This window comes from Callorhinchus milii, unplaced genomic scaffold, assembly GCF_018977255.1.
Source record: "Callorhinchus milii isolate IMCB2004 unplaced genomic scaffold, IMCB_Cmil_1.0 Scaffold1, whole genome shotgun sequence".
Lineage (NCBI taxonomy): Eukaryota > Metazoa > Chordata > Chondrichthyes > Chimaeriformes > Callorhinchidae > Callorhinchus > Callorhinchus milii.
Genome location: NW_024704742.1, coordinates 35966229 through 35982908, shown reverse-complemented (window position 1 = coordinate 35982908; position 16680 = coordinate 35966229). Strand labels below are relative to the sequence as shown.

Here is a 16680-nt window from a genome sequence, read left to right as displayed (position 1 = left end):
ATATGGTTTATTGTATCTTATTTCTGTGTGTTTTTTATTATATGCAGCAAAAAACCTCCCCCTGCCAAGTGCTCTGATCTGAAATTTAAGCACCAGCACCTTTGTTACTTCTCTTTGAAGTGACCACACATTATTGAGACAGGGTTGAAGAAAGATTTGTAGGAACACATTGAACACACTACAAATGTAACTAACCAGAATGCAAGGTGGAATATACAGCAAAATTCAATGCACAGTTGTGATATATTGTACACCTTCGTACCTAATTCATAATGTGAATCTATTCAAGTGTATCAAAGACCATACTCTATAATGATAAAAAAAATCATGGACTTGAATCTATTACATCCTCCCTGCATTTGACATAGCGTCTTATCGTGTCTTCCAAACGTCTCAAAGAACTTTATAGGATTTAATGTAGAGTATCGTGACCGCATATTTTGTAAGTGAACCAGCAGCCAATATGCACCCAACAGTGTCCCACAAACAGCAATGAAGTGAATGACCATTTTCTTCTAGGGGAACGTTGGCCAGAACACCTGGAAAAATTCCCTTCTCTCTTTGACGACCACCTGAAGGCATATCAGCCCTTGGTTTAACATCTCTTCCGAAGGACAGGTTCTTTTAAAGGAACCTTCAAAGTTAATTCAGTGATTTGCTAAATGGAGAATCAACCCAGATGTAACCCCCCCACCACACACACATCTCTCTAGGCAACCCGATACATTCCTATTTTGGAGGAGATGAGCAATGATATCTTTGTATACAAGTTCGACATTATCATGCTGAAGCAATTCTTGATTAAGAGGGTAATTAATGACTGAATCAGATAGACTGGAAGGATAGTTGAGGCTCAGGATTCTGGACTCATTTTTAAAAAACAGCTTGATACTGTGATTGGAGGACCGTGGGGTGGATGTTCTGGGAAGGGGGGTGAGATCGGATGGGATGTCTGTGTCCAAACCAATCTTGTGATGATTTTAATAACCATCCCTACATTTTGTATAGCACCTTTCACATCGGGAGGACATCCCAAAGTGCTTCACAAGATATACTGTAAAGTGTGTTGCACACAGCCAATTTGCACACAGCATCCCACAAACAAGTGTGGAGTGAGTGATCAGTTTTTTGGGGGGGTGCTTGGGGATTGTTTGCCAGGATACTGGGAGAGAAAAACTCCCTTGTCCCATTGGAATATTGTCATTGGATCTTTAACATCCATCTGAACAGGCAAAAGGGGCCTTGGATTAACACCTCACCTCCAACAAAGAAGCAAACCCCCAGCACTGCACTGAAGTATCAGTTTAGATTATATCGACATGCATCTTCAATTCACAACCTTGTGAATCAGAAGAGAGAGTGCTACTAACTGAGCCAGGCCTTCTCTTCTTCTTGTTTTCCCATGTTCCTATTCATAGACTTTCTAAAGTGAAACAATTGGAATAGTTTAGAAACTGCATCTGTTCCCACAAAAAAATATTTTAAGATTACAGTCACGATCTGCGATGCTCAGTTTTATTTTGTTGTATGCTGCAGAACATTTAACCAAACGGTTGGTACATTTGAGGAGCTGCAGAAGTACCTTCAGGACTATGTAGCAGAGCTGGCCAGAGATGATGAGAAAAGGCATGCAAAGTAAGTCATATTTATAGTAATACTTGCATTTGATATAGCGCTTTATCATATCGTTGAAAGGTCTCAAAGTGCTTCACAGAATATATTGTAAAGTGGATTGATTGTGTCTTTTATTCACAACAATGGAGTCCAATTTGCAATAAGGGATTAAAAGGTGCTCAATAGGAAAATCACAGTTTAGGTATTTTTACATAAACATTGGGCATTCAGGTTGGAAAATTCCAAACAAGTGTTTTTTTTTAGTACCTTTATTGACATCTGATTAAATGTTGAATTTTGGCACCATCCAGTCTTAGGAAGGATATAGTATCCTTGGATGCTGTCCAGTGATTGTGTACTAAATTAACTAAATAGTTTACTAAAGAGGAGGTGGAATGACCTCTTCTTCCTGTTTTCCTGTGTTTCTATTTGTAGTCTTCATAAAGTAAAATAATTGGGATATTTTAGAAACTGCATATGCTCCGCTCCCACCAAGAAAAGTATTAAGGGCAACATTTTTGTCATTTAGAGAAATATTTGATGTAGGATTCAGACGTTAAAGTCTTATACAAATCTTAAATTAAATATGAATTCTCCACATTTATTATTTTAATATTTCTGCCATTCTAGGAGATCAACATGTGCACGAGGAGGAACAGTCTCTTTAGAGATGATCCAGTTGAAGGAGAAAGTTGCCAAGTTTCCTGCAACAATACCATTCCAGAACCTGGAAATCATTACCACCTTAGGGGTGGGTGGATTTGGAAGAGTTGAACTGGTAAGAACAGAACTGGCAGTTGTCAGCTTTGCTCAATTAGTAACTCTCTCACCTCTGAGTTAGAAGTCTGTGATATTAAGCCCTGTGTCAAGATCTGAGTTTATAGTCTAGGTAGCATTGGAGAAATGCTGCATTTTAGGAGGGGGCAAGGCCATGGAGGGCCTTGAAAGTGAGGACGAGCATTTTGAATTATATCCTCTGAGGGATAGGGAGCCAGTGGAGCCGGGCGAAGGTGGGGTGATGGTGTCACAGAGTCTGGTGCGGGAGAGGACATAAGCTGCAGAGTTCTGGATGATCTGCGGCTTGTGGAGGGAAAAGTTGGGGAGGCCGACAAGGTGGGAGTTTCCGTACTTGAGTCTTGAGGTGACGAATGCGTGTATGAGGGTTTTGGCAGCCTGAGGGCTGAAGCAGTGGCAGAGTCAAGCAATGTTGTGGAAGTGGGGGAAGGCAGAGCGGGTCATGACATGGATATGGGGGAGAAAGGACAGTTGAGGGTCGAACAAGACACCCAGGTTCCTGACTGGCTTGGTGAGGTGGAGAGTGCATACTTGGATGCTGATGCTGTCAGTGCCTGAGGTGCAGAGGCACTGGCACAAATTAATCGGGAGGGCCTTAGTCTTGCTGACGTTCAGCTGGAGAAAGTTGGCTCTCATCCTGGACTTGATGTCAGACAGACAGTCTGTCAGGATGTCAGTCGTCCTGGAATCAAGGTGGAGGCAGAAAGATAGAGTTGGGTGTCATCCGTGTACATGTGGTACTTGACTCCATGTTTGCGGATGATGTCACCAAGGGGGAGTATGTAGAGGTTGAAGAGATGGGGACCGAGGACAGAGCCCTGAAGAACACCTCATGAGACTTTGAGGGGGCTGGAAGAGAAACTGTTGGCAGAGACAAATTGGAGGCGGTGTGAGAGATAAAACCGGAACCATTCAAGAACAGAACCTTGAAGTTGAGGTGAGAGGAGAGGCTGTGGAGGAGGATGGAGTGGTCCACGGTATCGAAGGCAGCAGAGCGGTCGAGGAGGATGAGGAGGCAGAGGGAGCCCTGGTCTCACCCTTCAGGCCGCTGAAACTCTTGTTCATTCCTTCATCACCTCCAGGCTCGACTATCCAAACGCCCTGGTTGTTGGCCTTCCCAACTCCTCCCCCCACAGGCTGCAGACAATCTAGAAATCTGCAGCCCGTGTCCTCTCCCGCACCAAACTCCGTTCTCGCCTGACTCCATTGGCTCCCTATCCTTCAGAGGATCCAGTTCAAGATCCTGGTCCTCACCTACAAAGCCCTCCATGGCCTCGCCCCACCCTACCTCTGCGACCTCCTAACCCCCTACCAACCCGCCCGCTCCTTCCACTCAGCCGGCTCTGGCCTGCTCCACGTCCCCCGCCCCACCATTGGCGGGAGAGCCTTCAGTCATTCTGCCCCCAACCTCTGGAATTCCATCCCCCAGTCACTCTGCCTCACCCCCTCCTTAGCCTCCTTCAAGTCCCGCCTCAAGACCCTCCTCTTCGACCATGCCATCGGCCACCCCCCTTCCCCTCCCCTCCCTTCTCCCCCCCGATTCCAGCTCAGGTCTAAAATGCTGTACACTGTCCAGCACATTGAGACGTCCTCCCGATGTGAAAAGCGCTATACAAATGCAATCTTGTTGTTGTTGTTGGTGGTGATCACAGATGGGCAGGATGTCATTTGTGATCTAGACCAGAGCAGTTTCTATGCTGTGAGCAGCATGGAAACCCAATTGGAGGGGCTTGTGAAGGGACTGGTAGGACAAGAAGGAGTGACGCTAAGACATTACAACTCTTTCAAGCTACTGTTCAGGAATTGAAAATTGATTCCCACTAAGTGGTTCAAGCGTAAACCTTATTTGAATGTCAGGTGAAGGTGGGAACTTCAAAATATATCTTAATGCAATTCCATAAATAAATTAAATTGTACCAAATAAGCAATTGATGATGTTCACAAATGTAACATTTTTGGCCCCAAAAGATTTAAATTTGTAGAGAAAAACTAATTTCTGCAAATCTGCCTTTTTCTACATTCTAGAATTGCAACAAGAAATTACTGTGTCTCTTTCTATAAAGGTTAAAATCAAAAATGAAAATGTAGCGTTTGCTATGAAGTGTATAAAGAAACAACATGTTGTTCGCACAAGACAACAGGAGCACATTCACTCAGAAAAGAAGATTCTAGAAGAAGTGTGCTCTCCATTTGTTGTAAAGTAAGTATTATAAAGCAAACTATTCACGTTATATTGGTAACTCAAACAAGTCAAGTTTCTGCACTTTTTCTCACGTTGGATAACTACAAATATACAACATTTGGTTTCATTATACCTTACTGAGATTTAATTTGTTGACTTTCTATAAGTTATTATTCTCTGGAGCCGTTGAGGATCCATTCAGCCATTTTGCTCACTCCCTGGAACAGTCTCTCTAAACCTTTCTATCACTCACCTTCTTTCTCCGCTTTCAAAATCCTTCTAGGAACCTACCTTTCTGACTGCACCTTTGGTTATGATCTCGCATCTGCACCTTAAGAGGCTTTCCTATCTGAAATGTGCAATATAAGTGCCACTTGAATGGTTTCCAAGATTCCCGCCAACCCCCACCCCACACAGCGCCCACCCCACCACATGCCATGTTATTGCCAGCGGGATGCTTAGGGTTAAGACACAATTCTCTAAAGATATCTTTTTCGGTTAGACGGTAGAGGACGTGTGTTTCCACTAGCATTTGTGATGAACCAAAAGGGCCATTTGGGCTTTAAAAGCTACCTTCTTTAATAATTCACATGCAGGAGAGCTGATGGCTGTGAGTCGAACATAAAGTGAATTATGGCCTGTGATCCGAAAGGTCAAGGGTTCATGGAATAAAAATGAGGAGATGGTGGTTGAATGTAGGAAATGGATTCATTTATATTTAATCACCGGCACAACATTTGACTCTCTAATGTCAGGGGAGCAATAAAAAGGTTTTCCTTAAGAAATAGATGGGAATGACAACTGGCATCTGATACCCATTTTTAGTCTCCGCATTATAGAGGTGTCCACTGCTAGCTGTGCTCTATCTAGCAATGTGTCGGAGAATTTGTGGCACCCAATCAGCCTATGAAATATGAGGACTGTATTGTCATCCAAGAATTTCAGCTTTCGTGAATGCATGGGGTCTGAGCAGAGCAGCTGCCCTGCACATTGGAGCACCAACAGTTGGCAGTGAATGTTGGAATTGAGTCAGCCCTCTATGTGATCTCAGTGATCCAGTTTCTGAGCCAGTCAGGTCTACTGTATTCCAAGCCATAGTGAGAGCCCAAGACATGGAATCAGCAGAGGTGTTTCACTATCAACACCAGCAACTTGGATTTATATAGGGCATTTCATGCAGGTCAGAGACTTGGAGTGCTGTACAGTAGCAGGCTGCTGGTCAGCGTGACGTCTCTTCTATTGGAAAGAGATCCTATTTGCACAACTACATGTCACTCCAAGGGAAGAGCTCAATGACAAGTTATTAGGAGTGGGAAGTTAGGCATATATATAAATCCATAAATAAATGTGGCTGGGATATTGACAGCATGATGAGGCTTAAGTGGTAGTGACACGTTAAGCCACATTGGAGTTATCAGGAGTTTACTGTAATTGTTTATTAAAGAAATCTCAATAAAACACAATGCAAATTAGATACCGATCCAAAACCTCATACGCACGTTACCTTTGTAACAGGCTATGGCTGCATTGATAATTAAAACTTACAAAGTCTGTTGAGTAAGTATTAAGTGCTTTATTACAGTATGTTTGCATTTCATTTGCACTTGCACTGGTTTAATGCCTGATTTCTTTCTCTTTTTTATCTCTTCTCGGTGCTGTTGCAGACTGTATCGCAGTTTCAAAGACAACAAGTTTGTCTACATGTTGTTGGAGGCCTGCCTTGGAGGAGAGATCTGGAGCATCCTCAGGGATAGGTGAGGCAATCTAGTACAATGTAAAAGGGATTGACCGATTAAGCCATGAGGTCAACCTAAAAGTCTTGCACATTACCTGAGTGGAGTGGAGCTTGGATGGTATAAAGCTGTAAAATGATTTGCCGTTTCCCACTTCCCCTCATCAGTTTCTTAGTGACTATCCTCCTTGCTGGGAGGTAAGCAGGGTCTCCTTGGAGTTTAACTTGTGATGTGTTTGGCAAAGAAATGTTGGAATCGAGCCAACCCTCTGTGACAGTCTCGGTAGTCTAGTTCCTGAGGCAAGCTGGTCCACAGTATTCCAAGGTACCACTGATAACAGCACACGCAGGCTGCCTCATCAGCAGAAGGGCAGATCTGTCACTAGGGGCAGGGATTCATCCCACTCAGCTCCTGATAACCCTGCAGCCATAGCCCTGAAGGGTAATGTGATCCTCGCTGGATAAACAGCGGAAAGGTTTGTCAGGCAGTGCCCTCAATGACAAGCGATCTAATTTTAGCTGGTTAGACTCCATCAGTACCCCAATGCACACATTGGGATCCCCAAGCCTTGGCTCTTGCCACCCTGTGCCTAATCCTTCCCGGAATTAGGTAAGCAGGATGTGCCCCTCCAGGAACAGAGTGTGCAATCCATTCCAACAAATATTTCTGGGATTTCTATGTACAGGTGGGATTCATGGAACTTTCTGTTTGGTTTGGATACTCTTAAGCATGGTGATGGGTTTCCGCATGTGTCAAACACCGGGCTGACCAATCTTTTGCTCTGAGACTGGATGAAATCAAGGTTAACAAAAGAAACCTTAAACCTGGGTGCATGGCCAGATTGGAGCTGTTGTGGAGAACTTGTCAAAGCTGTCGTGCATGGAGATTGAGAAACCATGAGAGTCTGAGTATCTGACCGTGTGCACTGTCACAGGACACTGACTATCAACCGAGGTGCCTGTAGGATCTGTTTCTAGTAGGGATAATGGAGATAGCTGAGGTTCCCTCCCCCTGTATTAATAAATCATGATTTGTGAACAAATTCTGTATCTATGTGAGTTCAGTATCTATCTGGCTTGTGTGGGCTACTGGATAGTTACAATATCTAGAACTGATCAGAAGCTGTGCAGATCAGAAGACAAATCCAGATTAATCTACATGTGGCAATGACAACATGTCTTAATACAACCTTCTTATTTTAGAGGCTGTTTTGAAGAGCCTGCTGCAAAGTTTTGCATTGCTTGTGTGACAGAAGCATTTGATTATCTGCATAGCATTGGAGTCATATACAGAGATCTGAAACCAGAGAACCTGTTGCTGGATGCTGAAGGATATATAAAGTTGGTGAGTTTTTAAGCTGGCTTCCGAATGCATAGCTCGATTTAGTAATTGATGCATGTTTCAACTTAGTAACTATCCACATGGATGGGATTGATTTTAAAGATTGCAAGAGAGGAACAGATGAAGAGGGTCCTTCTACCCTTTTACATTAGAATACATTAGAATACATTAGAATATACAATACAGAAACAGGCCATTCGGCCCAATTGGTCTATGCCGGTGTTTATGCTCCACATGAGCCTCCTCCTGTCCTTCCTCAACTAAAGCCTCCAAGCATAACCTTCTATTCCTTTCTCCCTCATGTACCTATCCAGCTTTCCCATAAATACATCTATGCTATTTGCCTCAACAACTCCTTGTGGTAGTATGTTCCACATTCCCACTACTCTGTGTGAAGAAATTTCTTCTAACTTCCCTATTGATCTGTTTGTGATTATTTGATATTTATGGCCCCTGGTTTTGACAAATGAAAACATCTTCCCTAAGTCTACCCTATCAAAACCTTTCATCATTTTAAAGACCTCCATCAGGTCACCCCTTACCCTCATCTTTTCAAGAGAAAAGTGTCCAAGCATGTTAAGCCTTTCCTGATTAGGTATAACATCTCAGTTCTGGGATCATCCTTGTGAATCTCCTGTGCACCCTCTCCAGTGTATCCACATCCCTTCTATAATGTGGGGACCAGAACTACACACAATATTCTCAGTGTGGTCTAACCAAGGTTCTATAGAAGTTTACCATAACTTCTCTACTTTTCATTTCTATCCCACTAGAAATGAACCCAATGCTTGGTTTGCTTTTTTTATGGCCTTATTAACCTGCATTGCTACTTTTAGTGAATTGTGCATGTGTACCCCTAGATCCATTTGCTCCTCTACCCCATTTAGGTTTTTATTTTCCAGGATGTCTGTGACTTCCTTTTTCCTTCTACCAAAATGTACCACCTCACACTTTTCTACATTGAAATGCATTTGCCATTTAAATGCACATTCCATCTCATCCTTTAACAAAATGAACCATATCATCTTCCCATTTGTGTCAGCCTGGCTCAGTTAGCAGCTGTCTTGCTTCTGAGTCAGAAGGTTATGGCTTCAAGCCCCACATCGGGACTTTGAGCTCACAGTCTACACTGATACTCCAATATAGTATAGGGGATGCGCTGCAATTAGAAGGTACCGCCTTCAAATGAAACAAATTGCTGCATTTCGCCCACAAAATACACAGTCAATTCAGTTTACAATCCTATCCGTCATAGGTAGGGCAAAGTCAGTAATTCATTCTCTACTGGTTGGTAATCTTGTGTGGCGTGAGCTACAATAGAAAAGCTTCTACTACCAAGAACAGTAAATCTACTGACGGAAAAATCATCCCCAATATTTTACATCTTTAATGGGAGCAACAACGATTAACAAGTATTTGTTTTGCAGATGGATTGCACATAGTATAAATTAATAATCCTTGCATTTGATTTATCACATCATCGAGATATCTCAAAGCGCCTCACAGGATATACTTTAAAGTGGATTGACTGTGTACTTTGTGGGCGAAACACGCCAGCCAGTTTCCGCACAGCAATATCCCACCAACAGCCATGGAGTGAGTGACCATTTTTTCAATTGGGAGATTGTTGGCCAGGACACAGGGAGAAACTCCCTTCTCTTTTCAAATAGTGTCATCGGATCTTTAACATCCACCTGCGCAGGCAGTTTAACTTCTCATTCGAAGTTGAGAGTTTAGGGCTTCAAACTTCATCATCCCATTCTTTACACATGATGGTATTGGGACAAAACCACAGATGATTTCATTCCGAAGCAAAGATTGTCAAAAAAACATATTTGTGTAAAACGGCTTTTTAGTGGGAAGTGGCTACAGATGTAAAGCCTTTAATAATAATTCAGGAATCAGAATAGAAAAATACATCTTGATGGTTTTGTAATTTTAGGTTGACTTTGGTTTTGCTAAGAAGATTGGCAGAGGGCATAAGACATGGACATTTTGTGGAACTCCTGAATATGTTGCCCCAGAAATCATTCTGAACAATGGCCATGACTTCAGTGTGGATTTCTGGTCACTCGGGATACTTGTCTTTGAGCTCCTCATTGGAAGGTTAGTGTTCCTTTGTATGCCTCATAATATCTATTCTATTTGAACATCAAAAAGACATGAAGGAAACCAGTTGTCATTGCCAATTTCTCCCCTGCTTCAGAAACATTTTCTTGGTGTGTTTTGCAAAACCAACCATCAATTTCCACTACTTAACTCGATAGCTCAACTCTTAATCCATTTTCTATTAATGTGCTGGTTCGACTAACTCAGAGAACTGAAACAGCCTCCAAAAGAATACATTTCAGAGAGAAAGAGTTTGCCCACTTCTGCCATTATCTCACAGCAAATGCCACTAAAACCCCCAAAACCCCAAACGCTGGTCTCCACAGTTCTACCATCTACAAAGTCCAGTAAATACAAAATTCATCCTTTTGTATCTTCACTCATACCAAATCCACACCAATCACTTAGCTTCTAATCTCTGGAGCTCTCTTCCTGTAACTCTCTGCCTCACTCCCTCTTTATCTTTAAGACCTACCTCTTTAACTGCGCTTAAGGTCACTTCTCCCTCTCTTTGCGTCCAATCTGAAGCACTCTGAGACGTTATCCTAAGGATGCTATATAAATGCATAATCAGCTTCAAAAGTAATAGACAATGAAGGATACAACTTAAAACTCAACAGAACATGATTGGTATGGTATACCTCACATTTCCATTTCATTTGTTTAACAGCCCACCATTTTCTGGCTATGATCAGATGATGACTTACAACATGATTCTCAAAGGTATAGAGAAGGTGGATTTTACCAAGAAAATACCAAAGCGTCCAGAAGACTTGATTCGTAAGCTATGCAAGTAAGAACCAAAAACTGCTTTGAAATGATGGGATGTACGCCCTTATTGAACTTGCTTTGCTGCAGCCATCTTTTGTATTTCATAATAGGAAGTGGGGATAGCCAAATAATTCATAAAGCTTACTATTTATCAATCACCTCTTAACACGAATAGTCTTCCAGAGCTCATAGCATTGAAGTACTGGTTAGTGGAATACCGATAAAAGGTGGTGTCTATGAGTGGGCAAGTCCAAATGGCGATGCAGCTAGTTTCGAGCCCAACCATTTTGAGTCATGGAATATTTCCTTCAGTGATGTGTTAACCAACTTGGATGTTAACAGTGGCAGTTTTTACTTCAGAAATTCTTCCGGAGGCATTTGCATTTTGCAGGCGTTGGCAACAGTTGTAAAGAGCAGACCACTTACTCAGGCTGTTGCTAACTTGAAATAATAAGACATACATCAAAAAAACAGTGATGCTTGATGTTAAAGGTGCCAGTACCTAGGGAGTGATCTCACTGAATGAATGTACTTCATCATTATCTGACCTTGAGTCATAGGAACAACTACTTTGTGGTGACTAAACTTGTCACTGAGCTTTTATACTCGGCCAACTGAGATACAATTTTAGCAGCTCATCAACCTGTTAAAGTAACTCCCGTCAAAAGAAAGGGGGTTGATAATTGCAGTTTCTATTCTCCACATGACTTATAGGCTTGGATTTTTCAAGACAGACATTCTTGTTCCAGTTAAATAATGCAATCAAGTAGCCTTCTGTCATCAGCAGAACATATGAGATTATAAAGGTTCCTGATGTTGGTGAGAATTCCATACAAAATGCACCCAAGTTTCTTTAACAGTATTTACAGATTAATTATTGTAATGAGTTTACAATAGCAGCTAACCCCTAAAAATAGACAAAGCTCTGTTGATCCACCTAACATCCTGTGCCTGGTTAAAGCTGTGCTCAGTAAAAGTTATAAATCCATTCTTTAGATGAGATGTTAAACTAAGTCTTGTCTGCCTGTTCTGAAACTGCCTGTCCAGCACTTGGGACATCCTCCCGACGTGAAAGGTGCTATACAAATGAAATTTTGTTGTTGTTGTTGATGTTCAGATGGATGTTAAACATCCCATGGAATGGTTCAAAAAGAGAAGGGATGGTGTCCTGATGTGCTGGCCAACATTGCCTCAGCTAAAATTGGTCATGGCTCTTTGTAAGATATTGCTGTGGGCAAATTGACTGTGTTTGTTTAGAAATACACAGTCACTAATACAACTAATACCTGTGAAGCTCTGTGAGATGTTTGAATGTTAAGGTGCTATATCAAATGCCAAGATTATTATTTATATTCCAAATTTATGGGGAAAAAAATTGAGCTTCTGATTTATTTGACTTTTAAGCAGGAAAATATTTTCATGAAATATTGTATAATGGAGATATAGCACTGAGTCAGGAAATTCAGGAAGATCCCAGGTTTTTGATCCCTGTATTTTGCAGCTGATCTAAACTAATGTCCCTAGGAGGTGCTCCATGTCGTCACATAAAGGAGTAGCCAGGATTCCTGCACAATGACTTGTCAGTGATCCATGCTGATAGGTTTGTGTGCATGGACAGGCTCAGGTAAGAATGAGCCTCAATAGTCTTGACCAACATAGCCGAATAGCAAGTTGACACACTGCCTTGGCTCACATATAAACAATGATCTAAATAGGTGAGCTATTGAAGAGCTGCTGGTACCCATGCAAACGTACCCCCAGAGTTAGTCACTGCCTTCAGGAGGAGAGAGAACATTGTAAACATTATTATTATTATTATTATTATTCATTATTCCTCAATATCTTTTGCTGCAGACAAAACCCAAATGAACGTCTAGGAAATCTGAAAAATGGAATAACTGACATAAAGAAACACAGGTAATGTCTATCAAGTAACTAAATGGGATTTATTTTAGGAGGTGTTAGATACTCGGACTCCAGGTAAAACCTTCCAGTAACTGTCGCCCCAAGCTTTAGAGTTTTCCTCATTTTGATTGGCTTGCAGAGAGGCAAGCAGCTGCTGCTTAAACTCCGCACCTCTAACTGGTGGAACCATCGCTCAATGGGAAGGGACGCGTGTCTAAGCTGTGGACGGGAAGATGGTGGCAATGCTCTCACGTATTTCATGCTGAGATATGTTGCTCTTTAGGAAGCTCGCAGGGAGTTCCTGGTACCTGCTCTCCACTTAGTGAGGCTCAAACCTGTGTTTGTCAGATGTCAAATGACCAACTCGTGACTATCTTCCTTGAGGTGAGGGCAATCGGGGTCTCCTTGGAGCTGAACTGGCTCCAAGCTGACATGTGTGGAAACAGAACGTCGGAATGAGCCAGCCCCCTCTGTGGCAGTCTCGATTGTCCATTTTCTGAGTCAGTTGGGTCCGCAGGACTCCAGGGCACTGCTGATGACAGCACAGCCAATCTGGCTCATCAGCAGGACCTGGTAGGACAGACCAGTCACCCGTTGCAGGGAGTCATCCCAATCAGCTCCTGTTAGCTCTGCAAGCCAAAGCCCTCATGGCTTGGGTGGTCCTAGATGGACATGCAGCGGGAAAGTTTGCAAGACATTGCTATCAATCACAAACTATGCAGTTTTAGCTGGTTAGACACTGAGCAGTTACCCCAACACACCCTCTGAGGTCTCCAAGCCTTGCTTCTTGCCAACCTGCACCTAATACTTTCTGGAATTAGGTCAGCAGGATGTGTCCCTCCAGGAAGAGAGTGCGCATTCCATTCCAATAATCTATCTCTGGGATTTCCATGTGTAGTTGGGATGCACGAAATTCTCAGTTTGGTTTGGATACTCTTAAGCCTGGTGATGAGTGAGACACACGGCTGACCAAAAAATATATATTTTAGGAGGAGGTGCAACTTTTCTGAATTAATCTATATTTTTGTCAGCTGGAAAAGGCTCCCTCCTCAGAATGTAAATAAACCAAACGCAAGTTCAAACAGACCAAAATGTCACAGGTCTGGTGAGGCTAATTGTCGTGTGTTGCCCCAGGTAATTCACAGAATTAATGGTTAAATAGCTCATTGGATTAACATCAAGGAAACTGAACCTGACAATTCCTGTCTTTCATACCCAAACATTTTGCTTGCATCTTGACATCACCAACTCATGTGAAAAACAGAACAAAATTACATCATGTATTCAAATCTCTTCTATTGCAGATGGTTCAATGGTTTCAACTGGGAGGGTTTGAAAGCCAGGACATTATTATCACCTTTAAAACGAGAGGTACTTGTTTCTTGTTATTATTTTTAAAGTGGTCAGATTTTCTGCCCTTTAATCATATTCTGCCATAAAATAATTTGATGGGTAGATGCCGTGTAATATGATGTTTTATGGGACATTTGTGCTGCTGATTTCGTACAGCTTCAGCAATATAAACAATCTGTATATTGGTGAGAAAACTGAATAATACACATTATGATTTATTTTAAAGCTACGAGGCCCTACGGATTATAGATACTTTGACAGCTATCCCCCTGACAAGGATATACCATCAGATGAACTATCAGGCTGGGACAAGGATTTCTAGGTCAATGAAACATCCTGCATTGGAGTGGGAGAAATGGGGGAAAAATGCAACTGTTATTGCTGGATCGTTAGGAAGCAGAGTGACCTCAAGTGCGGTATATTTGATTTTCAATATACCAACAGCTTTCCAATCTAGTTGGTAACTAATCATTTTGGTACATGTTACTAGCTACATCCTGCAGTGTAGTAAGGTTTGTATCTTAATTTTCTGAAAGCTGCATTTCACACATTCTTGCTATGTTACTATTAGCAAGCATTCTGTATATGTACAAAATAGTATGGTTTCTTATGTACTGGAATCTCAGTAAGTCAGATTTCATTGCTTGTTTAATAATAAATAATAATAATCCTTGCATTTAATATAACGTCTTCGAGATGTCTCAAAGCGCTTCACAGAATATAATGTGAAGTGATTTGACTGTATATTTTGTGGGGTGTTTAATCTAACTTTGTTACTGGTGAGTGCTTCAAAGAACACTTGTTGAATGAACACTGAATATTATAAGGGAGATATAGCCATTTTGAAAGCCTCAAACATAAATACAAAATCTTTCTTAACTTGTCATTTTCTTATCTGGAATGTGGTTTGTTTATTTCCAATCTTGCCATTATTATAAATGGGGAAGAATGCTACAGAAGTCTTCAAAGGGCCATGTAAAATTTTGCTTGTGTGTACGATGAGGTAACTATTATTAAAGGAAGACTATAGACAATGCTGTAGAAGCTGGAACCTGGCGGTTTTGAAGTCAAACATAAAACAAACACAATTACATTTCTTATTTTATTCTTTAATCCAGCAATGGCCATTCTGTTAGAAAATCAGGAAAATTGCTCCAGTTAAAATAATTGATACAGTAAAATGTACTGAAAAATGGCAGTACTTGAAAAGAGTTTTGCATACATGATGCGCAAATATCACAACATTGAGGTTCTTATGACCAAATAAGATGTGGTTTCACTTTTTGGTCATGTGCAAATTGTATAAATGAAGTATGCTGCTCGCTTGTGAGATGAGTGGTTAGAGCACTCACCTCACAAGCGAGACACCTGGGTTCAATTCCCGGCAGGACGATACCTTGGGTTTCCTTACTCCACACGCCTGATAATAATTCCTCAAGAAGAAGAAAAAATAAATTAGTCACTTCAATCCACGACTGTTTGTGGGACACTGCTGTGCGCAATTGGCTGCTGCGTTTTGCCCACAAATATACAGTCAATTCACTTTAGTCTATTCTGTGAAGCGCTTTGAGACGTCTAGAAGATGTGAAAAGTGCCATATTGAATGCAAGGATTATTATTATTATATTATAAAGTTCAAGTTCCCATCTTCATTGCAACTGCTAGCTAGTATTGCAATTGTAGCTACCATGTTGTTCATGTATAAGCCGCAATGCCATTACATTCTACTGTGTTTATAAACTTGATGTTCATTGGCCAAAATTGTAGATCATGTAGCATGACTCTTACTTGCTGATCCACACATGTCTCGTTGAACTATAAACCATAGTGTTTACTTTTGATTTGCTATAATGGAACAAAGCACAGCTGGAAAATGGGCTCATAAATATTTGTCCATTGAGGAGACAATTGAAAGTTCTATTATGAGAGAAAAAAGTAGTGCAATACTGTCACTCCAACTCATGTTGATGTGCATGGATTATACTGTAATAAGATGCAAATTTAGTTACTGCATTTTGCTTATCAGAGTTGATACAAAATGTTTTTGTACTAGAAGTTTTCTTTATTTTTTAATAAACAATAGACGCACAAATTATATCAGTCATTTTTTAAAAAAAATCACAATATATACTGCGTGCCTTTCATGTTTTGAAATGCAATACCAAAATTACCTCTCATCAAATCTTCCAATCAAGACTGCACTGTAAAAGCAGGGCATGACAATAATCCTTGCATTTGACCTTATTATGTTGTCAATATTTCTCATAGCGCTTCACAGGATTTACGATAAAATGCATGCTTGTAGATGAACACAGCAGCTAATTTGCGCCCGGCAATTCCCACAACAGCCATGAACTGAATGATTCATTTTATCAGGAGGAGTGTTGGCCATAACACCGGGAAAAAAATTCTTCTCTTTTCAAATAGAAGATTGTACGGTCATGCATGCGACTGCCGGGAAGGTGGAAGGCGAACTCGATGGACCTTGGTCTTTTTTCATCTAGCATTTCTTATGTTCTTATGTTCAAATAGTGCATGAAATCTTTAATGTCCAGCTAAACAGCAGACAGGATCTTGTTTTTTTAATATCTCAATTGAAGGACAGTGTCTATGACAATGCAGCATTTCCCCAGTACTGCAATGTAGTTTTAAACTATGAAGTCTTAAGTTCTAATTTTTAATCCACAGTTTGAATTCCCAAACGTCTGACTGACAGTGAAAAGTAGTATGAACTGAGACAGACTGACAGTATTATGGAGCATGGATGGCCCACATGCATGACTATTTTACACATGCGTAATGTGACTCATGGGCCACAAGTTGACCTCCCTGCTACAGAATATGGATGGTATTAATGATTCATTCATCAAGGGCAAA

At 41.2% G+C, this 16680-nt stretch overlaps 1 protein-coding gene across 1 annotated transcript in view; it reads left to right on the top strand.

Moving 5' to 3' along the window:
* The window catches only part of prkg2 (protein kinase cGMP-dependent 2), a 38893-nt gene extending 24672 nt beyond the window's left edge, over positions 1-14221 (top strand). Inside the window, exons 10-19 of the mRNA XM_042341473.1 lie at positions 1537-1635; positions 2245-2392; positions 4473-4609; positions 6256-6345; positions 7527-7668; positions 9608-9771; positions 10445-10567; positions 12400-12462; positions 13755-13821; positions 14030-14221. Coding sequence (XP_042197407.1) covers positions 1537-1635; positions 2245-2392; positions 4473-4609; positions 6256-6345; positions 7527-7668; positions 9608-9771; positions 10445-10567; positions 12400-12462; positions 13755-13821; positions 14030-14125 — 1129 coding nt within the window. The 3' untranslated portion in view covers positions 14126-14221. The remainder of the gene's footprint in view (positions 1-1536; positions 1636-2244; positions 2393-4472; positions 4610-6255; positions 6346-7526; positions 7669-9607; positions 9772-10444; positions 10568-12399; positions 12463-13754; positions 13822-14029) is intronic.
* The last annotated feature ends 2459 nt before the right edge of the window (positions 14222-16680 follow it).